Source organism: Hyaena hyaena, unplaced genomic scaffold, assembly GCF_003009895.1.
Source record: "Hyaena hyaena isolate Hyena2069 unplaced genomic scaffold, ASM300989v1 scaffold_5, whole genome shotgun sequence".
NCBI lineage: Eukaryota > Metazoa > Chordata > Mammalia > Carnivora > Hyaenidae > Hyaena > Hyaena hyaena.
In genome coordinates, this window is record NW_024080637.1 from 4,132,877 (window position 1) to 4,158,868 (window position 25,992).

General features: G+C 45.7%; 1 protein-coding gene across 1 annotated transcript in view; it reads left to right on the forward strand.

The window, feature by feature from the left end:
• The first annotated feature begins 1,947 nt into the window (after nt 1-1,947).
• C8B (complement C8 beta chain) overlaps nt 1,948-25,992 on the forward strand; it is a 39,269-nt gene continuing 15,224 nt past the window's right edge. The window contains exons 1-8 of the mRNA XM_039237781.1: nt 1,948-2,039; nt 8,149-8,305; nt 11,545-11,686; nt 13,395-13,536; nt 16,152-16,284; nt 18,883-19,080; nt 22,793-23,033; nt 25,130-25,258. Coding sequence (XP_039093712.1) covers nt 1,948-2,039; nt 8,149-8,305; nt 11,545-11,686; nt 13,395-13,536; nt 16,152-16,284; nt 18,883-19,080; nt 22,793-23,033; nt 25,130-25,258 — 1,234 coding nt within the window. The remainder of the gene's footprint in view (nt 2,040-8,148; nt 8,306-11,544; nt 11,687-13,394; nt 13,537-16,151; nt 16,285-18,882; nt 19,081-22,792; nt 23,034-25,129; nt 25,259-25,992) is intronic.

Below are 25,992 nucleotides of genomic sequence, written 5' to 3' on the forward strand. Positions count from 1 at the left end.
CTCATCCGCACCAGCAGTATTAACAGCAGCAGGACGGCCATCCGCCATGTTTATACAGTCCTTGATGTACTGCCCGGTGGCTTCATAAATGCAAGGTTAGTGCAGTTTGGGTTTTAATTTGTTGATTCTGAGGAGTCAGTGGTGGTTTTCAGGGAGGTATGTTTGGGAGCCTTGGCCACCTGCCCACCGCCTTCAAGTTTGTGCTCTGCTTCCTCCAACGCCACGCCAGTGCCCCTCACCACAGGACAGTGGGTGCCATCTACAGCTGAGAAGCGAGGCCGACACTGTGTCCATGCTGAAACTGAAAATGTGAAGACACCCATCTCCAACACCCAGTCAGGGTCCTCTGGGAATCATTTCTAGAGGTATTGAGGTGAACATTTGCTTGGATTATGCCATTGCAGGAGTGCCGTGTGTGACATTTTCCTTTAATCCCATTTAAGCGGGAAGCCACATAGAAATGACAGGATAAGCAGAATAATGAAAAGTCGAAGGTCTATCCCTCTTTTAGGCTCAAATAAAACAAGTTGATTCGCCATATGTGAAGCACCTGCCTTTGCTGTGTTCGACCTTAGAGGAAAGAGTGAGTCCCTCTGACCTGTAATGTGGGAGACGCAGTAGGTGGAAGGCACTAGTGTCAACTGAACATTTCAGGTTGCTGCCGCTTCTGGCTCTCTAGGGTCACTAGCAAATTTGGGAGACACATGTTAAATCTACCGGTACCAATTATCTACTACACTTCCCAGCAAGGTCAGGGATGCTCTCCATTTTCCCCCAAACCACAGTGACGTTCCATATAAGTCACATGATAACAACAACACATATTTGAATAATTATTCTCTCACAGTTACCATTTTTTTAAGTTTGTTTATTTCGAGAAAGAGAGCATACACACAGGAGAGGGGCAGAGAGAGAAGGAGAGAGAGAATCCCAAGCAGGCTCTGCACTGTCAGCGCAGAGGCTGATGTGGGTCTCAGTCCACAAACTGGGAGACCATGACCTGAGCCAAAATCAAGAGTGGGACACTTAACCAACTGAGCCACTCAGGCGCCCCATGGTTATCATTTTTATATTGCCTACTTATGAAACATTTTCACAGTTAGTATCCCAGCTCTGAGTGACAAGTAAACATAACCCTCCAAATTTTATGGATGAGGAAACAGAATCAGAGACAGTCAATAAAAAATGCCCGTTCACTTATAGAGAGGGCACATAGAACGTGCTAGGCACCATTCAAAGTGTTTTAAGTATTTCAACTGATTTGATCTTCACAAGAACCTTGTGAGTTGGGCACTATTATTCTTGTTTTGTAGATGAGGAAAGAGACCGACAGACGTCAATGATTTTGCCATGGGTCACACAACTAGCGAAACATGCCAAGAGAATTTTAACGCAGGTAGACAAGTCCTAGAGCCCGACAGCTTCTCGTTGACTTGCTCCAAGTCACACGGCTAGAAAGAGGCAAAATGCAAAGCTTGGCCTGACTCCACAGCCTGCCTTCCACTTTGTCATAATAGCTCACACTTCTGAGTATTTCACACGGACCTATTCTCATCATCTTACTTATGTTACTGTATTTATACCTCACCACCTTGCAAGTGAGAAAACTGAGACTAGAGGTAGAGCGACTCGCCAAAGGTGAAAAGCAGAGACAGGATTTGAACCCAGGGAGTCTGGACCTAGAGCCCACAGTCCCCACTGACAGCCTGTCCTCTTGGCTGCTTCCCCAGGTTGACTCTGTGTCACGTGCTGCCGAATTTTCCATCGTCCTTGTTGATGTCTGGAGTCATGGGGATATTTCTGTCCGTGCAAAGTCTAAGGAGTTTCCAGGCGCTGCTGGCTTTCTGTTTACTTTGCTGAACTGTTTGCTCTGTGGGGACAGAAGCTCGCTGTGCAGACTTTTCATGGACCTAGGAGCCTCAGCGGAAGCTCCACCACATCGAGACAATGAAGACATCCCGACCGTGGGCTCGGAAGGCATCAGTAGAACTCATTCTTCTCTCTGCGGCTCTGGGCTGCCTCAGTTTGCCTGGCTCCAGGTAAGTGGCGGTTACAAATGGTTCCCCAGTCAATAACATGACAAGGAGTATAAAGCCACATAATGCTGACCACCTCTTTGTCGTGTGTCCATTAAGTAAAAAACATCACCTTGAGCAATTTGCATGCCTTTGCTAAAATAATATCAACAAATGTCTTCAAATTATTATGGAACTAAGCTGCTGACTTCAACAAAGTTTCCCATGGGAAACTGAGATGTTTAAATGTGCTTTGTCACGCTGAGAATGGGGTACTTGTTCTGTGTCCTGAACAGAGCCTCTGTATGATTCTTTATGCAAAAGAAGGTTTGTTATGTATAGAAAAAAGAGCCAGTTCACATCAGTGACTTTGATGTATGAGTGGGACCCACTCTACCTGCTCATGAACCCAAATTCTGTGGGTTCTCAAGTTCTCTCTCTCGCTTGCGCGCTCTCTCTCTCTCTCTCTCTCTCTCTCACACACATACACACACACACACACACACACACACACACACACACACACACACACTGTATGTTCCCAGCAATTAAGTTCTAACTGATTTATTTCATTACTTTTGGTATTGTTAGTAGAGTATAAGACAGACTAAAGAAAGTATCTTAGTGAAAGCTCAAATTTGGGCTCCAGTGAAAGATGTACCAGTGAGTTGGCAACTGAGGGATCCTTCTGGTACTTGAGAAGCTCCTTCCATGAATGCTGAAGTGCTCAGGTATCCCTCCTTGTGAGCAGCCCTGTGGGAAGAAGGACTGTTCATGCCATTCCTTCTGTTGATTCCATAAATGCTATCTGAGCACAACCTCCCACTTAATGTGAGGAGCACCAGTGCCCATTGGACACATCCCTTGGTCTCACCTCTGCCCAGCACTTAGCTGCCATTGGGCACCACCTCTAAGACCAGAGTAGTGAGGTGCACTACCCATTGGGCACTCAACAAATAATAGCTATTAGGATTATCAAGAATCTCAGCTTGGCTCCACGAAAAACCAAGCTGCCAAGGCCTACCTTATATGCACGTACTATGTATAAACAGAGAAGGATTATAAAGACCCAAGGAAACATGTCTGGAATGGAGGTTTTAGGGGCTCATAGCAACTCAACCCATAGGAGTGACCCCTTTGCAAGCCCCCTTGTCAGGCTCTGAGGATACAGAGATGAGTAAGACACAGAAAGCTGTGTTCTCATGGAAAAAGCCAACATGTAAGCACACCCTCTAAGTACAGTTGCAAGAGATGATACAGGTGAGAAACAAGAGAGGGAGTGACCAGCTCTACTGGACATTCAACTAGTCTGGAAAGCCTTCTGGAATAGGATGGTATTTGAGCTGAATCTTCATATAAGAACAGATGTTTGCCAAATGGCCAAGGGGGTAGAGGGTGTTCAAGGCAAAGGAAGCATCATAAACAAAGGCATGGAAATGTGAGAAACCTGACTTGTTCCTGAAGCTTCAAATCTATTTCAGGAGGCCTTGAGCATAGGCCAAGGTCAGGCACTATCAAAGACAAGATCAAGTGGGAATAAGCAGGATCAGAGTGGGGTGGAATGGAAGAGCACTAGTGTGGGAGCTAAGAAGCTTGAACCTTACCCTCTAGGCAATGGGGAGCCATTGCAGGGTTCTAAGCCAAGGCGCAAAACGATCATATTTATATATTCGGAAGTTCACTCTAACATAGAAAGTGAAGGTAGTCGTGGTGCATAAGCAGAATGTCTCGTTTAATCCTCTAGCCATGTCTTGAGATGGATATTATCTCTTGTTCACACTATGTAGAAGAGCAAAATGATCCTCAGAGAGGAGAGCAGATTCGCTCATGTGTTGCCAGTCTCAACTCCCCACCAGGTTTGGTGTTCTGGCCTCCCCCCATGATTTCCACTGGGCAGTCCTGAACACAGCGGGTATTTGAATCCCATACTCGAAGTGGACGAACAGCCTTCAGTTCTGGAACAGGAGAAACTGAGACCTCCCTCCTGTTCGCTCCTGAGAAAGGTTTTTGTTTTTAGTTCTTATAATCATGTCAGATGAAATAATCACATTGTCATAATACCTATCCTTTATTCAGCACTGCTCTGTGCCAGCCATTTAGATACATTAGCTCTAATCCCTCACAGCTATTGGAGCTAATATAGTGTTACAGAGAGGGAAGCTAAGATTGAGAGATAAGGTGACTGTCCCAAAGCCACTCACTTAATCTGTAACAGGATATGGATTCAAATCCAATTGTTTTCTTCTGGTTGCAGAGTTCCTGTGTATCCCTGCACCACCCTGCCTCTCAAATGCATTATCCCCTCTCCAGCTGCATTGTGTAGGTGATGTGCTGGGCCCCCATGCCATTCCTCTATCTCTGGGCCACACGTTTGTTGCCTTGAGGTGTTGCTTTAAATTTCATGTCTACAACAGCAAATGACAGAGAGAGGAGAAATTGAAAATCTGCCACCCGGAAGCTGCCCCTTCTAGCAAAGAGGAAGGATGCTATTTGCAAAGGCGACGCAGCTGCCTAACAAATTGTGTGTGACAGAAAGTTGTCGTGTCAGGGCATTTCTACAGAAAGCCAAAATATATTGACACACCCCATCCCTACAAGCTGATGGCTTGCAATTTACTGCTGACCTAATCCTGCCTTACTCGATGGATCCATCAGTATTTTGATCAGAAACTCCTGTTAGGAAAAGAGTAGGAGACAGGGACCCAGTGAAATATGTCCTGATGTTGGCAATTGCATTCCATACACCTCCGTGAAAGGAGGTGTTCCTTACATAGAGGGATATGTTCCAAGGATTTGTGGAAGGGTATTTACTGTAGCATTAATTGCAATTGGAAAACGTTGGGAAAATATAAATGTCTTTCAAAAAGAAAAAGTATACATCGAATGCAGTTTATGTACTTTGATGGAACATCTAAGTAAAAGAAATGAACTAGATCTCTTTATGAGTCAACATGGAGAGGGCTCAGAAATAGCGCATTGATTGACAAACTCAAGTTGCACAATAATATGTATAGTATTGAGTAAAGCACACAAAAGGAGTATTATTGTTGTGCATATATAATATGTAAAAGTATTTAAAGGACCTGAGGAATACATGTAAATGCCTAACAATAGTTCCCTCTGAGAAGGAGGAGAGGAAAATATATCTGGGGCTGGTATCAAATGCAAATGTGTAATGTATAGGGTTATTTCCTATTTAAAAAAAAAAAAAAAACACTTGAAGGAAACATACCAAAATGTAAATAATTGCCAATCCTGGGCTATGATGACATGAGTTCTTATTATTGTACATTCTGTACTTTTCCAGGCATGTTTATAAACATACAGAGGATTTTGAATGACAGTCAATTCACTTGATCAAAAGATTCATCTGGTTTGTTTCCGTACAACTTCGTAGGCACGAAATGAATGTGCTGTATCCCTATACAGAGACCAAGATTTAAAGATGTAGTTTAATGCCAGCCTTTCTTTTAGATTTGCATTTTGTAGTACTAATAAACTACACACATCCTAACCAATGTAATTTACAAACATACTCTATATTCAACTGATTACTTCATTATATTGCCACCGTCATAATGAAAATGGGGTGCAAAAATGAGAGACTTGGTGGCTATAACTACTTTTTGCCAAGTTCCTTCTGTAAACGATCATCTCGCCTATTAACAGGCTTTCAAATCTCAGAGAAGAAAATCATTGTGACTCTTAATTGTGTGTGTGTACATTACCTATCCACTCAGTCTCAACTACCACCGAATTGGGTTGATAGTTGCTAAAAACACAATGTAACTGTTTCTTATTTGAAACAGGAAGAGGGTACCCTGCCGAGCTGTCAAATATATACTTAGGAGAAGCAGAATCTCAGACAATATTGTTTTGTCAAACCCCAGCAAATTAGTAGATAAGAGCACATTCTGAGCCCCCCTCCTGGGGAGCAGCATCCTGCCTCAAGTAACCATTTTAAAGTATCCACCTGTGGTTTCCAGGAGAGTCTTTGACCTTTCCTTAAAGATCCGACTTTACTAGGCAATTGATTTTTGCTCGTCTCTGGGGTGGTTGTGGAGATGGATTTCACTGTGGTTAATATTATCCTCTTCTTAGGACTTTTGCCAAGTGAGAATGTATTGTTAATGACCTTGTCTGGAGTGATGTACTATGTATTTGAGACTGTGGAAACTGTGTGATGTTCTCCCTAATGACTCAATCTTGGACAGAGATGAAAGAGGGCTTGCGTAGAGACAGAGGGCACTAGTGGAGTGGATGCTGTTCCTGGTACCCTTCCAGGCAGCATGGGGGAAATGGATAAAGAGGCTCTAGAGTCCAACAGACCTCAGCTCAGACCCCAAGACCACCGCATAGCAGCTATATGACTCCCAGTCATTTCCCTCACCTGTCCAAGGAGCTTTGTCCTCTCACGCTGCCATGAGGATTCCGGGAGATAGCACGGGTAAAACACCTCACCCGGAGCTTGACATGTCCTGGGTGCTCAGCAGATCTTGGTTTTCTTTCTCATCTCTTTTGCCTTGAAAAGGAACCCAGGTTGCAAGATTACGTTCTCTCCAGTGGAAGAAAGGTAAAATCGTAGTCCACCTGTCATGTTACATATAGGGTACACTGGAGGCCTAGACGGATTTAATGGCATGTTCACGTATCCACTCTATTACTGAATGTCCCACTGAATGCCAGGAACTCCACAAAGAGCATCACCTTACACTCTGGACACAGTCCAGGGCTCGTGTTGTTTGATAGCTCTGCAGATGCTGTCTACCTCTTCCCCCCACCCCGCCCCCCTCTCCCCCGCCCCCGGACCCTGCCTAACCGATATCCCCTCTCTGCACTCTGTGCTCTGGATTGGCAGGGCACCAGTCTCTCTTGGTCTGCTGGTGGTTTGCTATTCTTCAAGGACCTCTCTCTGGCCTGCTTCTCCTCTCAGCCCTATGCACGCTTAAATAGCCAATCTTCCATAGCTTCTCATGACCAGCTCTGCATCTCTAGTGAAAATCTCTCTTCTGTGTGCCACACCCACTTAGAAACTAGTTGCTGAATACTCTACTTAGGTGTTCCATGAGCCCCTGGAGCTCAGCATGCCCCAACCACATCCTCTCCAACAAGGTCTTTTGCTCCTGTGCTCCCCACTCATGTACACGCTCAAACTAGAAATAAGTATCAACCTGAACCCCATCCTGTCTAACCCCTTCCTCTCATTTTCTATCCATTCCACCTGAGCCACATCTTGTATACCTGTCCTTCCCATGTGCTCTCCCTTAGACATTGCCATGGTTCAAGTTCACACCACTCATTGATGCTACTGTGTGAGCCTCCTACCTGCTTGTCCCACTTCCAGGCTCTCCTTACCCCAACCCAGCCTCCACACGACAGCCCCAGTGACGTCCTAAAGCAAAGCTCTGGCCATGGAACCTGCATGCTTAAAAACCTTGCCTCCTGGATAAGTCTCGAAGAGCTAAGATATGAGACATGTTTCTCGTCTCCTTTTCTAAGATAAACTGTGAGCTCCAGAAGGTAGAACCTATGTTTTATATTTCCCCACATGCCCTATAGCACAGTACCCTGAATGTTTTTCTTCTCAGCAAATGCTTCACGGATCGTAACATGGGAGGGTGCCTTAAAGACCATCTAGTCCAAACCTCTCCTTTCCCTGGGCATAACCCAGAGGCCCCCAGTGAGGGGAGAATTGCTTCAAGTTTTACGTCTAGCTGTGGTTGTATTCCCTGCATCTCTGTAGCAGTTTAGCATTTATAAAGTGCGTTCATGTGTACTTTCTTAGTTAATCCTAGAAATAGCCTTGGGAGATAGGCCTGACTCTCCCATTACATGGATGAGAAAAGTGGAACTCACACAGGTCGAAATGGCAAGTCAGAACCCCCAGGTGCTGATGGACTGTCTTCTGCTCTTGAATTCAATACTCTTTCAACTATAGCTAGCCAAAATGAAAGGTACTTATAGGTGTTCGATAACTGTTTGCTGGATGAATTAACCTATACTTGAATGATAAACTAATAGCCTCAAGCACATGAGCAAATATATATTTATTGAACGGCTGGGTAGGTGGTTGTATGTATACTTAATTCTTTTTTTTGACACTTAATTCTGTTCTCTCATGATGACCCTTTAGAGGTGAAAGGCCACAGTCTCTTGGGTCAAATGCAGTCAATGAGAGCCTTGCCAAGAGCCGACAGACACGGAGCGTGGCTGCATCGGTGATGCCTATTGATTGTGAACTGTCCAGCTGGTCCTCTTGGACTACATGTGATCCCTGTCAGAAGAAAAGGGTAAGTACTCTGGCCTTGGGGGAGCTCTAAGTTTCCAGAAACCCTCACTCTCAGCAAGAGTGGTTAAGGCACTGCTGACAGTGCCTGGCACATAGTAGGGCCTCATTAAACATTGGCTCACTTAACAAATTCTGTTTCTCAATGCTTCCAAGTAGATCCTTTCTTCGACCTTCCACCTACTTTCCCAGCATATTTACCCTTGTTTGGGTTAGCAGCTTCCTAATCAGACCTCCTGCCTCCAGACCTGCTCTTTCAGTCCATCTTCATGGTACAACCAGGGCAGCTATTCAAAATGCAAGCTTGTCCTGGCTTTTCCCAGCTTGAAACCATTTAAGGTCTACACATGGCGCTTGAGATCAAACCCAGACTCATGGTCTTCAAGGTCCCCGTGACATAGACCTGGCCAACATCTTCGTAAAACATCCCCCACCCCAGCACAGAGATCACTTGTTTCTCTCTGACCATTTCACTTTCTCGCTCTGCCTTTATTCATGCTGCTTTCTTAGGCTGGAGTGACCTTTTCCCACTTGCACTGCTGGCTAACACCTACTCATTATTTGAAACTCTGCTTATAGGCTACCTCTTTGGAGCCCTTCCTTGACGTCTCAGCCCTGTGCACACTTAGATAGCCAACCTTCCAAGAGCTGTAGTAGCTCCCTATTCTTCCTGTCATTTACTTTTCCTTAATTATTTACCTTTCCATTAAGCGGTAAGCTGTTGAAGGTTTATTCAATTCTATATCTACAGTGTAGGTCAATTTCTGGAACATAAGAGCTCCATAAATACGCGTTGTTTGATCTCATGATATTTTCTGATACCTCTAGAAGGAAGGGAAGGCAGCAGTTACACTTTCCATTAGGCAAATAGGTAAACAGAGACTCAGAGCAGATGATTTGTCAGGTTCACCTAGCAGCAGATAACAGGCCTTGAACTTGGGCTGCTGGCTTCTTGTCTCGCGTTGTCCCACAGCAAACAAACAAACAAACAAACATGGTCCCTGCAGTATTTGTGCTTCAGGTTCCCCTGTTGTGAGAGTGCTGAGCCGGGATCCCAGCTCTGAGAACAGCAGGTGTGTGAGAGAAAAGAGAATGGTTGCCATTTCCCCAACTCCTCAGGATATCAAAGCAGCCATGGGCTAAGACCCTAACGAGGCTGTAAAAGTGGGCCCAGGACATTTACACAGTTAAGTGGATCTTTGTGGAGAGCCAAGCAGGATCATTCAGTTCCCAAAGTGAGCTTTATTGCTGAAACTATCAACATTGATCCAATTATGTGTATAATTGCTTCGTCTGCATTATAAACCGAAGAGACTCAGCATGAGGCGGCCAGAGCTCTTCACTCAGAGTTTGCGAAGCACTGGTCCTCAGTGGATATCATCACTTTCTACAGGGTCACTGGCTGGTGGTTTATCAAAACCTTTCAACCAGAATTTTGAGATGTCTCTCTCCCGTCATTTCTGCACCCCTCAATCCCATAATGTCTTTGGTGCCTAGGGCTGGTCTTCTAACAGTCTTCTTCGCAGACCTCATCCCTGTCCTGCCAGTCTCAACCTTCCAGAACAAAAGACCCCCTGGGGTCCCAAACAAAGAAGCATGGGTGAATGGTTTTCTGTTTTTTTGTTTTGGTTTGGTTTGGTTTGGTTTTGGCAGGGGGAGGTGGGGAGGGCTGTCCAGATGCCATAAAAGTAATAACTATGGTGGGTTAACATGATTCTGCAAAGGGGCTGGTATCCTGGTTTGTAGGATTTTGTTGCACCAAACTCTTGCCTACAGCTAGTATTCGGAAGCCACCCAGACCTGATCACTTTCCCCCCTGTAATTGTTTCTCATTGCCTCATAGTAAAATACTAAATCTAACCTAACTGAGGCCTGAGAGGCCCTCCCTTACTTGCTCCTGGCTTTGTCTCCCTCCAGCTCTGGCCACCCACACTCTTGTACTCTTCTCTCCAGGTTATGAATTTCTTTTTGTTTTCTGGAACAAGGCACATTCGTCCTAGTCTCTCGGATTTGGTATAGCAATTTTCTCCACACAGATTTCTCTTCTCTGCCCTCTTCCTGCTTCCCTGATATCTCTATCCACCTTTGAGATCTCAGCTCAATTGTGACTTCATTTTCTCCCAAGTTTGCATCAGTGATGCCCCTATCAATTTACAGAGCACTCTGTCCTTCCGCAACATGGCGGCCGTCACGCTGTGTTGTCCCTGCCTGTGGCTCACCGTCACTACCACCACCATCTGTAGCGACGTCCTTGAGGGCAGGCTAGAGGGCATGATTATGATTAAAAACAAACAAAAAAGCACTTATGGACTGAATAAGTCATGGAGATGGAAGTACAGCATGGGCAATATAGTCAATGGTATTGTCATAGTATAATATGGTGACAGATGGTAGCTCCACTTGTGGTGAGCACAGCATAATGTACAGAGTTGTAGAATCACCGTGTTGTACACCTTAAACTAATGTAACACTGTGTCAACTGCGCTTCAGATAAGAAAAAAACAAGCAAACATACATACTTACCGTGTTCAATATTGGGTGGCTCAGTTAATGTTTTGCATATTCAGTATTTCTGGAATAAACAAAACGTTAGAGATAGAGAAATATTGACTGGTAAAAATTAATAACAAAGAAAAATAACACTATATGTTACCCAATAGGAATTTAAAAATAATAATAATAAAGAAAACTAAGTACAAGAAATAGTGTGCCTACTATGTACCAGACAACATGAGGTTTCCTATTTAGACCATATATATAATTGAAACTCCATTACTGTACATTTAGGTAATTCAGTACCCCTATTTTATAGGTTACCAAAGTGAGATCACAGAGGTTAAGTAACTTGCCAGCATCACATAACGGGAAAGTATTAGAGTCAGGTGTGTCTCCAATGTGTTTGCTTTTTGATTTATAAGTAGTGAGTAAACGAGAATAATTGAATCAACCCATTGGAGTACTCAAGCTGAGAGACTATTGGCGTCATGTTACTGAACTGGCTACATCAGTCTACTTAATACCTTTTGACTCTGAAGCCCAAGCTTTTCCCACATTCAGCAAATCTTTATTGATCACTGCAGCTGCAGAGATCAAAGGCCAGGTCTCTGCCCTCAGAGAGCTCAGAGTCTAGGTTGGAATAGTCAAGCAAACAGCCAATTGCAATATACCCTTATGTGTACATCCCTCAGTTCCCGAGGTCCCTGAGGTTCCACTCTTGGTTCACCTTGCTCTTCTCTGCCATAGTACAGACATGCCTACTTGGTCCGGCCCTCTCAGTTCAATGGGGAACCGTGTGACTTCTCTGACAAGGAAGTTGAAGACTGTGCTACCAGCAGACCATGCAGAAGTCAAGTGCAATGTGAAGGCTTTGTGTGTGCACAGACAGGTATCAAGGGATGCAGGAGGGGGAGGGGAAATCTAGCAAATGAGGTGATGGGGCGGGGGGGACTGGCCATTGCCTACTGCTAAAGGTCAGGGTCACGGGTCAGGCCAGGAGCCCTCCTTGTCCTCTCTTTCCATGTATTATTTAACAAAAACAGCCCTATAAAACCCTATAAAATTTACAAATTTAGAAATTGAGACTTGGGGAAGTTACTTGCCCAAGGTCACATGGCAGGCAAGTAGAAGAGCTGCACTTCGAAATTTGGGAATGCAAATCACATTCACAGATATTAAGGCCAAGAAAAACAAGTATGTGTACTGGAGTCAGAAATCCCGAGCCAAGTCTTATTGTGACTTTGTGACCTGGGAGAAGTCACTTAACCTTTCTGCATGTTGGTTTTCTCAAGAGAAAATCAGAAGTGATGTTAATACCTTCCAGGCATACTAGAAGCATCAAGTGACATAGTGGGAATGAAAGCTCTTTGCAGATTCTGAGCCCTGCTGGCTTTTTCAGAGGCCTGGGGCTAAGGAGCATGTGGAAAGCCTACAGCAGTTACATAGGGTGTTTAGACCATTTACCTCTGAAAAATTTTTGCGGAAGTAGCTCTTGACGTTTGCATTTCTGCATAACCAACTATCACATAATCCCTAGTGCATGATAGAGTCAGTAAAAAGTTTTGATTAAGGGAACGAAGGGAGGAGCATACAAATCAATACTCATCTGCTGCAGAACTAAGTAAATACTTGTCAACTCTTTCATCTTGTTATTTCAAGCAAGCATATGCCTGTCTCTTTCTCTAAGTCTCCAGCAAACATAAGAGTATTTTGACCCAGATTATCTAGATGGGAATTGCAACCCCTCTACATTCACTGTACCCATGTGAACTGTGTGTGCTTCAGGATTTTTCAAGAAAGGGTTAGAGATTTTTTAGAGCGATCTCCAGGGCTTATTGCAAATGCAGAATTCTAACAAATCTGAAAGACATTTACAGTGTGTCCATGGACTCATTATAGCCAGTGTTCCATGATTCTGACCAAAGCCATAATGGTTATTCAGGCAGGCTTTAGTGTAAGTGCCTTGTAAGAAACATTTGAAGATGAACTTGAATTCTTCTGCTTTTGATATTGGTTAAAAATGATCCGACATCTCTAAGGAAACAGAGTCACCTGTCTTATAGGCTTACCCCCTAAGAAGACACAGATAAGAAAGGGAGTCAAGTCATAGGGGAAAGCATTCAAAGGAAGCAAAAGTGCCAACAGCCCTAGGAGGGGAGAGGAGATGGCTTCCCGGTTTTAGAGACGAGCAGATTGAGGCAGGTTAGGTAGCCCGTGGAAGGCCACACAGCTAGCGCTACTCACAGGACCCACCAAACCCACCTCTTCTCACCAGCCTCAGGGAAGAGGAGAGAAGCCTAGACTTGCTTCCAGTCTGGCCACTTCAACCTCAGCCATGTAAACACTTTCACTTTGCCCACTCTTAATAACCTCCCCTCACAGTGGGTTCAGAAATACAACACTGGCCTCTTTGGAGGGAATAAAGTGTTAATGCCATTACTGGCCCACCCCGATACATGAGGACTAATCAAAACAGAGCGTTAAAGGCCCAGCCAAATGTCTGGCATGTAGTAGGTGCTCATCCATGTTAATTTCTTGGTTAATTTCTTGCTCTTGGCAGCCACGTTGACTGCGGGGAACGCCCTTTCTCTTTCCAGGGAGGTGTGTAAACCGCAGACTTCTCTGCAACGGGGACAATGACTGTGGAGACCAGTCAGATGAAGCAAACTGTAGGCGGATTTATAAAAAATGTCAGCATGAAATGGACCAATACTGGGCAATTGGCCGTCTAGCCAGTGGGTGAGTTACTCTCCTTCTGTGGTGTAGATGGGAAAGCACAGAATTCAGTGAAGTTCTGGAGGAGAGGAAGGGAGCTGGTATCAACTGAGTGGCTCCTTTCTTCCTTTCTGAAAAAAGACGGCAGTGTAAGTGGATGCTTGTAGCTACTCTCTGAGCACAGCTCTGGAGAGCTCCAGGAGCATGTCCTGTGGATGGACACAGGCCACGCGGAGGGCTGGGTCAGGAACACTGGAGATGGGTGCAGGCTTCACGCCAGGGCTGGGGGAGCATGTTTATGTAGCACTTGCTGTGTGACTGTGCTAGGGGCCTTGTCAGCATTACTTCTGGATCCTGGTGACAACTTGTGAGGGAGGTTTTATCTGTTTCTGTATCTCTAGGCTCTGGCATAGGGCCTGGCCCAGAGGGTAGGCTCCTAAGTAGTTAGTGAAGTGGATTTCTGAGGGCACCTGGGTGGCTCAGTCAGTTAAGCGTCCGACTTCATCTCAGGTCATGACCTCAAGGTTCATGAGTACCAGCCCCACATCAGGCTCTCCACTGACAGCTCAGAGCCTGGAGCCTGCTTCAGATTCTGTGTCTCCCTCTCTCTCTGCCTCTGCCCCATTTGTGTTCTTTCTCATTTAAAAATAAGTAAATAAACATAGAAAAGAAAAGAAATCGACTTCTGAGATAGGTCTACAGCCAATCTGTGTTTTAATCTTCTGGGATGTCTCAGTTGGTCCAATCCTCTGGAGCGATCAGAGGAGCAAGGTCAGAAGGGACCACACTAGCCTGGTGTTTTCCCTGCTTTCCTGCCACATTCTGCACTTTCTTGCCCCCCAGGAGGAGTGAGAGCCTCCCCTTACACACACTAACAGTCATTGTACATGAGGCCATGTGGGGAGGAGAACAGTGACCTTGAGTGGGATTAACTTTCTTCCTAAACAAATATCAAATCTCGCTCCCCAAATGTCATTAGAGAGAGAGAGAGAGAGAGTCCTCATGTGAGGAAGACCTGCTCTAAGCACCACTTTATAAGCTAGTTGTTATAGTCCCACCTCCTTACTAAAGAAACTGAGGCCTGCAAAAGTTAAGAGAGTTTGTAGTGGTCACAGGCCTCAGAGGTGACTGAGTAGACATTCCAAGCCAGGAGTAGAGCCAGATGGGACCCTGTAGGAGGAGACAGAATGACACCTCGCTGGTCATGGGGCCTCGGGTGGGGCTTCAGTTTTGTCATCTCTAGAAGGCAGTTAATAATAGCCTTCTCTCAAGTTCTATGAAGATCAAATAAGCTACTGTGATTATTACACACAAGCAAGTGAGGGGCAGCTGGTGTGGTGGGAAGGACGCAGGCTGGCCGTGAAACTGGAGACAGGCCAGTCACCCTCTGTGCCTCATTTTCCTGCTCTGTAAAGTGGACATCATCACCATAATCACTGTCTCAGGGATTAATCCTTTCAAGGATCACATGAGCCGGTATGTGTAAGTTGATAAGAAAAGTCGCCTCCGCAAAGCGAGCATTGCATTGGTTAAAGAAAATAAACACATAGACATTATTATGATACATGGAACTCTGTCACAGGACAGAGAGCCTAGGACAGTTCTGTTAGGAACAGAACTGAGGCCAGTGCACAGAGGCTGAGAGAACACAGAACTCCCTTCAACAACAAAAAAAAGAGCTTTCAGTAGTCACCATAACTGGTCAGGAACGGAAGCCTGCCTTAGGAGCAGAGAGAAATAATGCTATGCACTGATTTTCATCCCTTCTAAATGTACGCAGTGATATCTACTGCCCAGGAATCGGGGGGGGTGGGGGTGCGGCATATAAGGTGATCCGTATATGGAGCCTGCACTGCTGTGTCTGTTTCTAGTTATCCCCTCCCTCAGCAAATGACCATTGTTTAGGGTCTTGTGATGGAGATGACACAGAAATTAAGAAGGAAACTACCACCCTCAAGGGCACACAGTCTGGTGTGGCAATAGACAAGTAATAACAAACATTTATCACAGACCGAGCAGTGTTTAACTGCTGAGCAAATATGGGCACGTGTAATCCTCACAGCAACCCCATGGCATAGGAATTTACCTCGTCCCCATTTTACAGATGCGGAGACCAAAGTACAGAGCGGTTAGCTGGCTTGCCTAAGGTCACATTACTTGTAAATGGCAGAGCGGGGATTTGACCCTGGGCATCTGGCTCCAGAGTCCATGTTCTTTATCTATTTCTCTAAACCATTTTCATAAGGTCACTGTGAAAACAGAACAATAGCTACTTGAGAGGCAGGCACCCGGGTTCAGGCAAGTGTTAGTGAAGGCTTCCCACAAAGAAGGTAAGAAATAAGGAGATAAAACAGTGAGTGGCTGGAATGGCATTCTGAGCACAGGAAACAGCACTTACAAAATAGAGAAGGAGCAGAGCAGGCTGGAGGAGGAACAAGCATCTCCCAGGGGCTGGGACTCGGGTATATGATTGTGGTGGGAAGGGCCACACGGGAAGCTGGAAAGCTGGTTTGGACCAGACACTGAGGATCTTGAATGCCGTACCAAGGAGTTTTGGTTTCACTTATTAGGGTCTGCCAGTTGAGATTACATAAACGGATCCCCCTAACCTCTTCCCCCGTTCCATGCCTTCCCTGCAGGATCAATCTGTTCACAAACAGCTTTGAGGGCCCAGTCCTTGATCACAGGTATTATGCCGGTGGATGCTCCCCCCATTACATACTGAACACGAGATTTAGGAAGCCGTACAATGTGGAAAGCTACACCCCACAGGTACGTGGCAGCCAGGAAGCCACTGCAGGGAAACAGAGGGAATGCACACTAAGGAGCCACGTAGCTTAGAGCCAAGGCCCAGCCCCGGGGCCTGCCAGCTACATCAGCTTGGATGCATCACTTCTTCTCTTTGAACTTCAGTTCTTTTATTTTTTTAATATTTTTATATGTTTTTTTAAACTTTTTAAATGTTTATTTATATGAAGGAGAGAGAGGCAGAGCAGGAGCAGGAGAGGGTCAGAAAGAGAGGGAGACACAAAGTCTGAAGCAGGCTCCAGGCTCTGAGCTGTCAGCACAGAGCCCAGTGCGGGGCTTGAACTCACAGACCGTGAGATCACGACCTGAGCCAAAGTTGGTTAACTGACTGAGCCACCCAGGTTCCCCAATGTTTATTTATTTTTAAGAGAGAGAGAGAGAGACAGAGTGTGAGCAGGAGAGGGGCAAAGAAAGAAAGGAAGACACAGAATCCGAAGCTGGCTCCAGACTCCGAGCTGTCAACACAGAGCCCGATACAGAGCTCAAACCCACAAGGGGTGAGATCATGACCTGAGCCAAAGTCAGATGCCTAACCAACTGAGCCACCCAGGCTCCCCATCACATTTATTTTTGTATTATTTTTAATCTAAATTTTAGTTAACACACAGTGCAATATTGTAGAATTCAGGGATTCATCACTTGCCTGTAACACCCAATGCTCATTGCATCAAGTGCCCTCCTTAATGCCCATCACCCATCTAACCCATCCTCCCACGCACTTCCCTCTGTCAACCCTCGGTTTGTTCTCTGTCATTAATTATGCAATTCCAAGGGTTAGGTTATGACTTCCTCCTCCTCCTTCTCCTCCTCCTACTTCTCTTCTCCCGACACATACATATTGGCTTAAAAGGGGGAAAAATGAGCCATGAACAAACACAGCCTCCCCCACCGTGCCCACTGACAACCCCATGGCCTCTACCTTCAAGGGAGGATCTCAGAGAAGCCATTCATCATCCCAGTTAAAACAGCCCCTGACCAGCAGGAAACACATGGTTCAGTCTCTTTTCTGCAAAGCCAGTGCTTTCTGAGTGCTGTGTCGGGCACTGTGTGGTGTTTTATCCACATAGACTCAATCCTCAGAACATGGCCACTGGGAGGGACAACCATCGTCTCTATTTGACACGTGAAGAAACTGAGGCAGGGGCACCTGGGTGGCTTAGTCGGTTCAGCGTCGACTCCTGATCTCAGCTCACGTCATGATCTCACAGTTCATGGGTTTGAGCCCTGCATTGGGCTCTGTGCTGATGGTGCAGAGCCTGCTTGGGATTCTGTTTGTCTCTCTCATTCCCTGACCCTCCCATGCTCTCTTTCTCTCTTTTTCTCTCTTTCAAAAAAGAAAAAACCCAAAAAAACCAAAAAACTTAAAGAAAGGAAGGGAGGGAGGGAGAGAGAGAGAGAGAGAGAGAAGAAAAGAGAAAAGAAAAGAAAAGAAAAGTAAAGAAAAGAAAAGAAGAGAAAAGAAAAGAAAAGAAAAGAAAAGAAAAGAAAAGAAAAGAAAAAGAAACTGAATATACAGAGGTTCAATCTGTTGCCCATGGTTGCTCAACTGGAAAATGGCAAGGGCCGTGTTCCACCTCAGGCAACCTTGCCCTAGGCCACAGCCAGACTCACCCCTTCTCCCTTCCCCAGCAGCTAAGTGTTATGGGAACTGCAGGCAACCAGAAGCCAGTGGGGATGGGGGATGCGGACACCAATGGGGACTGGTCCCTCCAAGGCCATTGAGGCAGTACCTTGGGCAGTTCCCCACTGCACAGAACAGTGAGCACTGATTTTTGAGCACATAGCTCTTCTACGTTCTCCAGAAGGCACTTTCCTGCCCCTGTCACTTCCTTCCCACTGCACGCCTTTGACCAGACCTCATCAGCTGTCAGCTGCTCTCCCCTGATAGCCTCCTCACCCACCTGTCTGACTCCAGATTCAGCCCTTTGAGTCCAACCGCTGTGCTGTCCCAACATGATCTTCTGGAGGCTCAGCTACATCCGTGTTGGCTCATCTTGGATTAAATCCAAATTCCAGACCAAGTAATGCTGAAACCTCAATGTTCTGATGCCAGCACGTTCCCTCACAGCCCCTGTCCCTTCCCCTCACTGTTGTGTCTTTGTGGTCAACTACTCTAGAATCCCTTTACTTTGTAGAGTATGTCCTGTTCTTCTCCACCTGTCTGCCTTTGCCTAAGCAGAGTCCCCAGTCCAGAATGCTCTCCTGCCTTTCTGCCATTGGAACCCAAGCCATGCACTCACCTCTCAGTATCGCCATAGTCTGACTCTGCTACTGGATTAGGAGCCCTGGGGCTGGGCACACAGTTGGCTCTGAGGTTTCTGTATCCAGAGCCTCTAGTTGAGCACCCAGCACATAGTAAGAGTACAGTGGGTACCTGTTGTAAGAGTAAAGCGGGTACCTGTTGTAAGAATTCACCAGGTACCTGTTGTAAGAGTTCATTGGGTGCCTGTTGTAAGAATACAGTGGGTACCTGTTGTAAGAGTTCAGTGGGTACTTGTTGACTTGTACTGAACTGAGGTGAATCAAAGCATGTAAGAAGCCTTTCCTTTCTTCCTCCTTTAGACCCAAAGCAAATACAAATTTGAGCTGACAGAATATGAGTCGTACTCCGATTTCGAACGTAACATCACGAAGATGGAACAAAGCATGCGTAGTTTCAGCTTTGGTTTTAAAATACCTGGAATAGTTGAAGTTGGCATTAACAGTGCAAGTTCGAATGGCAAAAATTTTATTAGCAGAATCAAACGATTCTCTCATACCGTAAGTACCCTTTGCTGCTCTTCAGTTTCCTTGTATCCATTTGGATTTTCACGCCCAGATGTGTCTGTGTTCCCCACTACCGCTAGGCCTGGCAGCCAGCTATATTCCCATTGGCCTGAAAATCTGTTCCCCAAAACACAGTGTGGTCTTCCATGAAGTGACTTTTGAGAAAGGCCAGGCAGTAGCTTATCATTATTTTCTTATTTTATATTCATTCTCTCTCATTTTCCAATGAGCTCTATCTTGTGGTTTCCATTATGCTTGAGCAGGTAGCTTTTCCAGACCGTATCATCTCTGGAGACCTTTCAGCCTCTAGCAATGTACCTTCCATCCTAAACATTCAGTTCTCCCTTGAAGTTCCCCCTCCAGGATGTCACCCAAGACTCTTCTTCTCTCACAGTTTGGGGCCTCTGCTGGAGTCGACCACACCATCACCTGCCTGTTCCTCCCACTTGCTTTCTGCTCCTTATGGCTTTCCTTTCTGTGTTCTAATCTTCCCACCTATTCTTTATTTAATTCGTGGCCATCTTGTCTTCTTACCGTTCAGCCACCCCAGCTGACCTCTGTTCATCTTCCCTCCCCTCCCCCCACCAGGGCAAGCCACACGCCTTCATTATTGCTTCTGACCTTTCTGTTACACTCTGACCTGCACCACACACTCTTCTGGGCATCATTACCTGGATGCCTCGCTGATGCTCCAAGCAAGCTCTTCCTCCTACATTTTCTGTGCTAAATAACATTTGTTTCCTTCTACTTTTCCAGCCTAAGCATTCCAGAATCATATTTCGCTCTCTTTTCATTTCCATGCTTTTTGGCCACCAAATCCTTCAGTGTCACTCTCCAATATTTCTTAATCTAACTCTGATTACATCTTAACTAGCCCAGACCCTTGCACCTCTTGCCTGGCCCCCCTTAGGGGGTCTCCTGTCTCCCAACTTGCCCCTGAGATTTATGTGCTGTCAGAAAGACATTTCCATGATACTAATCTAATCATGTCGCCTACTCCCCCTGGCCCGTAAGATGAAGGTCAAAGCCCGTGAGTTGGTGGAAGAGGAGTAATTGGACTGGGAAGTCATGGGATATGATGTTGGAGAATCAGGTGACAAGCAGCCTTGAGGAACTTCAAATTCCCAAGCAAGGAAGGTGCATTTCATTCTCGAGTCACTGAGTGTTTTCAACATGGGTGAAATGTGTTAGAAAATTAATCCAAGTGGAATATGGAGATCAAGTCATCTATAATGATTCATATGAGGAGAAAGTGGTGAGGGGCTCAGAAAGGTCTCTGCTGCTGAAATACCAACCAGGAGAAAATGAGTAGTAAATGTTAATGGGATTGTTATTGTCTTTGTTTGTTTTTCCTTCTAGGCTCGGAGCAACTTGGGGGCAGAGGCTGTCTCTTCCATCTTTAGACTTAGGATGGCACTTAGTAGGTGGTTAAGACTGAAATACAGTGACGAAGGGTGGGATTAATGAAAAGGATCATACTTTGTTGGGGAGGAAATAAAGAACACCGTCTATTTACTCCTTCCCTTTCTCCTGCTAAGCCCCTCACTCCCTGCCTCCCTGAGTCATAGTGTGCTTACAGTATCTTGGGCACCATATAGGTCCAGAGACAAATACAACCTCATTCTTGCCTTCAAGCTTGCCTTCAAGTTGCCTTCAAGCTCTAGGAGGAGAGGGAAACATGTATGAGACAACTGATTCTTAATTTTTTATATCAGTTGTAATACTGCCTGGTTTGTGCTATAAAGGAAATATAAGCAAAGTACAATGCAGTCCTGGAAAATAGTGTGTGTGTCTAGGAAATTCAGGGATGGTGTCACATAAGCAGCAATATAAGTAGATGTGTGTCGGGCAGAAAAGGGAGGGAAGAGCACTTAAGGCACAAGAAACAACAAGTGCAAAATTGTATCATGAAAAGAATAGATTTGGCAAACTGTGAGAAGTTGGATTAGTGCTGAAGTATGGTGTGCGGGGCAGAAAGTGGTAAGGTATGAGGAGGCACACTTCACTACCAGGGGACGGAGTGTGAGTTCTTATAATCACAGCAAGGGAATAGATTCTATTCTGGAGACAAATAGAGAGCCAATGCAGGGTTTTGTTTTAAGCCCAGAGGGGCATTAAGATAGAGGCATACCTCAGAGATATTGCAGGTTCAGTTCCAAAGCACTAGAATAAACTGAATTCACAATAAAGTGGGTTATATGAATCTTTTGGTTTCCCTTGTGCATATACAAGTTATGTTTACACTATACTTGAGTCTATTAAGTATACAGTAGCACTGTGTCTAAAATAACAGTGTACATACCGTAATTAAAAATACTTTATTACTGAAAATGCTCACCATCATGTGAGATCTCAGCAAGTTATAATCATGGATCACCATAACAAATATAATAATAATAAAAAAGTTGACATATTGCACGAATTACCAGAATGGGGCACAGAGACACAAAGTGAGCAAATGCTGTTGGAAAATGGTGCCAATCGACTCGCTGTACGTAGGGTTGCCACAGACCTTCAACTTATAAAAAAAAAACACGGTGTCCATGAAGCGCAATAAAACAAGGCATACCTATAGTCCAATCAGAGTTTTTAAGATGTCAGCTCTGATTGGAACATTGAAGGCAGGCTAGAGAAAGAAGGGAGGTCAATGGGAAGGCTTTATCAAAACCCAAGCAGGAGAGAAAACTACAGTAATTTAGCAAAATCATGGACAGAGCACTGCTTAGCTTAGAAGGGTGGGGAAGACGGAGAGTCATGCATCTCTGGAGCAGGACTAGAATGAGGTGAGAGCAAGGCAGGGAGCAGTCAGGGGCCCAGGCGTTTGGCACAACGGGAGCTTGCGTGGCATTCTAGAGCTCACAGGTCCGGCTGGCTGTGAGTTTTAAGATTGCGGACAGAATGTGCCTCATGAACATTTCCCATCCTTTTACCTTTTCCTCCACCTACACCCCAGTATAGGAAGCTCTCACCTCACATTATACTAATACCTCCAAGACGCTTGCACATCACCTCACGTCCCCATCTCTCAGCCTGTACCCCACACCAAGGGTCACCAAACTTCTTCTATAAAGGGCCAGAGAGTAAATATTTTAGGCCTTGTCGGACCACAAGGTCTCTGTCACAGCTACTCAGCTCTGCCGTTGTAAGGTGACAACAGCTGTGGGCAGTGCCTGAACGAGACGGCGTGGTGGCTGCATTCTAAAAATGCTCAATTTATAACACTGGGCACCTGATTGGATGTGCAGGCTGTAGCTGGTTGACTCTTGCCGTAGGCTACAATGCCCGGCCTTCCTAAAGCACCACTTTTACTCTTTCTAGAGCGGCCTTTCTTTGGAATATAAAAAGCACAAACCAAGAGGCTGTTGTTGCAGGCAGGCAGACCCTGTCTCCCTCCAGGGTGGCCTCAAGTGCTCCCGCTGCTCCCTGCCATGTCCACTTCTGGCTGCCCTGCCCACCCCTCTCATTCCTTCTTTGCTGCTGTAAGGAGGTGAGTTAAGAGCAAGCTCTTCCAAGCTGAAAGGACATCAGAATATTGATGAGAAATGAAAGCTTGTCAAAGAGGCAGTCTTCCCTCAAGTATCCTAAAGGAATCATAAGAGTGACGACCCCAGGCCAAGAACATCGGATGGTATTTGTAAAGTTCATCTTCTTGTTCCAGATTCCTAACTTTAAAGGTCTGCTTCTCCCATGTTGGTATTTCATTTAGAAAAGCAGTTTTCTGCACGCGCGCTCTGACCTTGAAGTAGCACATTACAAGCTGAAACCCAGAAGCCTCATGCTCCATTACGAATTCCTTCAGAGAGTCAAGCTACTGCCCCTGGAGTACAGTTACGGAGAGTACAGAGATCTCTTCCGTGATTTCGGGACCCACTACATCACAGAGGCCATGCTGGGGGGCATTTATGAATACACACTCATTATGAACAAAGAGGCCATGGAGAGAGCAGGTGTGTTGCCCAGGGGACTATGGTTTTCCTGCCGGGGCACATGTGAGCTCTGTGAGGTGGGGGGGAAGAGTTCTGGGCTTTGCTCCTAGTTTCCTTCTCCTTCTCTGGCTGTAGTGTCATTTGCAGATCTCTTCCTTCATAACCTGCTGGTGAGTCCCCCTCCACCCAGCCCTCTGTGTGGGTGCTCCTCTTTTCTACAACTGTTCTCCCTAGACGACGGCATCCTTTCTCATGGCTTTAAATGTCTTCAGTATGTGGAGACCTCCCAGTGTATGTTTCCACTTGGACCTCTTCCCAGCACCCAAGAGCTCACATCAGAATGTCCCCTTGACATCACCATTTGGATGCCCAGCAACCATCACAACCTTCCCATGTCCTGAAAGTCAACTTTTGCTTTCCTTTCCCAACTTTGTGTCCTTCCTGGTCATCCACATCTCAGAATGGTTTCACCGTCCAACAGTGGCTTAAGCCAAGAACCTAGGAGTCAACTTTGACTATATGTCTTTCCTTCTAGTTGATTGGCACGTCTCCTCAGTAAGTTTAAGACAAAACCCAAGATGCTGCACAAGCTCTGACATGTTGTCAATGCTTCTGATCCATAAACCACATTTTGAGTAGCAAGATCACAGATTGTTACCATAGCCGCCCAACTAATATCCAAGTCCCATTGCCCCTTGGCAATCTCTTCTCCCTATAGATTTAATTACAGGGCTTTCCACTCGTAACTGTCTACAGGCCTAAGGTGTGATTCCTGCTTCCCAGTCCAGGGTTCTGGCACTTGCCAGGTTAGGTGACCTGCCCTGGGTGACAGTTCACAGTAGAGGAGCCAGGGCTTGGTTATAAGGCCATTGCACTCGCAAGAGGACACATGGTTTGCAATGTATGTAAATTTATGCCGGTGTGGTTTCATTCTTGCTAAGGCCAAGGATAGCTTCCTTCATACCACTGGTTTCCAAAGCACTTTTCAGATTTCCTCAAACTGCTTCCTGCACAAGGATTCTGTTATCAAATAAATTGGGGAAACATATAATGGATCCCACTTTCAGCATTCCACGAGCCTACTGCCATAAAATGACCTCTCCGCCTCCTCTGATACAATATTGGTCACACTTACTTGGCCACAGATGCACATTTTCTTATAATACTTTTACAAAAAGTACAAGAGATATTATCATGGAATTCATATTTCAAGTAACATGCTTGGGAGGGAAAACTGATATATACTTAACACCACTGGAGAACTCAGTAGTCAGGATTGGTCTCCTCTCCTTGCCCAGCCTCAAAGTGCCACAGACGGTGCTGACAAGTCACACACGTGTTTTGAGCAAGCTCAGGAGGGGAGCATCCCTTGGGGAGACTTAGGGAGAAACAAGTGGAAAATGAGCCAAAATGAAGGGGAAATAAGACAAACTGACCCCCTCACTTAGCCAGATCCTAGACCAGACACTTTAAATGTAGCACCTCAGTTAATTAGTGGACTAACCCTCTCTACTCCAGCAAAGATTAAAGAAGAGTGGGTCGGGCCGCCTGGGTGGCTTAGTCGGTTAAGCGTCCGACTTTCACTTAGGTCATGATCTCGCGGTTCGTGGGTTCGAGCCCCGTGTCGGGCTCTGTGCTGACTGCCAGCTCAGAGCCTGGAGCCTGTTTCGGAGTCTGTGTCTCCCTCTCTCTCTGACCCTCCCCTGCTCATGCTGTCTCTCTCTCTCGCCTAGAAATAAATAAAAATATATTAAAAAAAAAAAAGAAGAGTGGGTCAGGGGAAGGTGGACACACTGCAGCAAACTGTACTCACTGGATCGACCCCTAGAGGCTTAGAAAACCACTCTGAGCACTTTCACTCTTAGGAGGGCAGCAAAGACCCTCAGAGCTTTTGAAAACCCTGAAAGGGGAAGGTTCTGTCACTCTTTCATAAGGCCTCCACCCTCATGTCATGTCATGGCTGCCTGCATTGCTTATCATCAGGCTGGCCATCCATTTATTTGAACCTGAGTCATGACGTGATATCCAGGAAGGGCAAAACCTCTGGAATCAATGAGAGCAAAAGGGACAGGGTGAATTATCTTTACGTCACGGGACTCTTTTCTTGCTTCCTTCAGACTACTCCCTTAATGATGTCCACACCTGTGCCAAGAATGATTTCAGAATCGGTGCTTCCATCAAGTATGTCTACGTCAAGCTGGGTGTGTCGATGGGCACATGCGAGGGTATTCTGAATGAAATAAAAGGTGAGTGGCAGGGGCATGTGAATTCTGTGCTCATTATCTTTCCCTTCTTGACATCCCCCAAACCGAATCTTTCTTCCAGCTAAAGACTGTATATTCTAACGCCTTTCAATTAAAGTAATAATTCATTCAGTAAAAACTTACCTAGCTCCTAGCTCCTACCATGTGCTGGGCGTACAACAGTGAATAAAATTGTATTCCCATCCTCATGGTGCCCACACGAAGCAGACAAACAATTAAAGAAGCAATGGCAAGCCAGCAATTAGCACCAAACCCAGTTTGGAGCATCAGGACCAGCTTCCTAAGGGAGGGAGTGTTGGAATTACCACTCAGGGAGTAAAGCAGCAAGGTTGTTTTTAAGGCAGGAAAACAATGACAATGGAAATTTGCTCTGGAGGCCAGGAGCTGTCCTGGCTGGAGGCAGATGAAGAAGGTGGGAGAGGAAGGTGAGGAGGCTGGTCCTTCCCTGACATAATGGATGGGATGGAAACTGGAGGAGCCAGTCTGCTACGTAAATCATGTGTAGCAGAGCCCACACGACAGGGGAGACCAGATCGGAGGTGGGTATCAAAGCCAAGTGTCTGGGAGCAGGGAACCTGGAGATTGTTCCAGAGAGCTGGGAATCAACACAGCAAGTAGAGTAGGAAAGAGAGACGGATCAGCAGGGCCCCAGGCCCCATGCTCTGCTGCACCCCAAAGAGCAATCCCCCAACGACTCCACTTTACTAAGCTTGCAC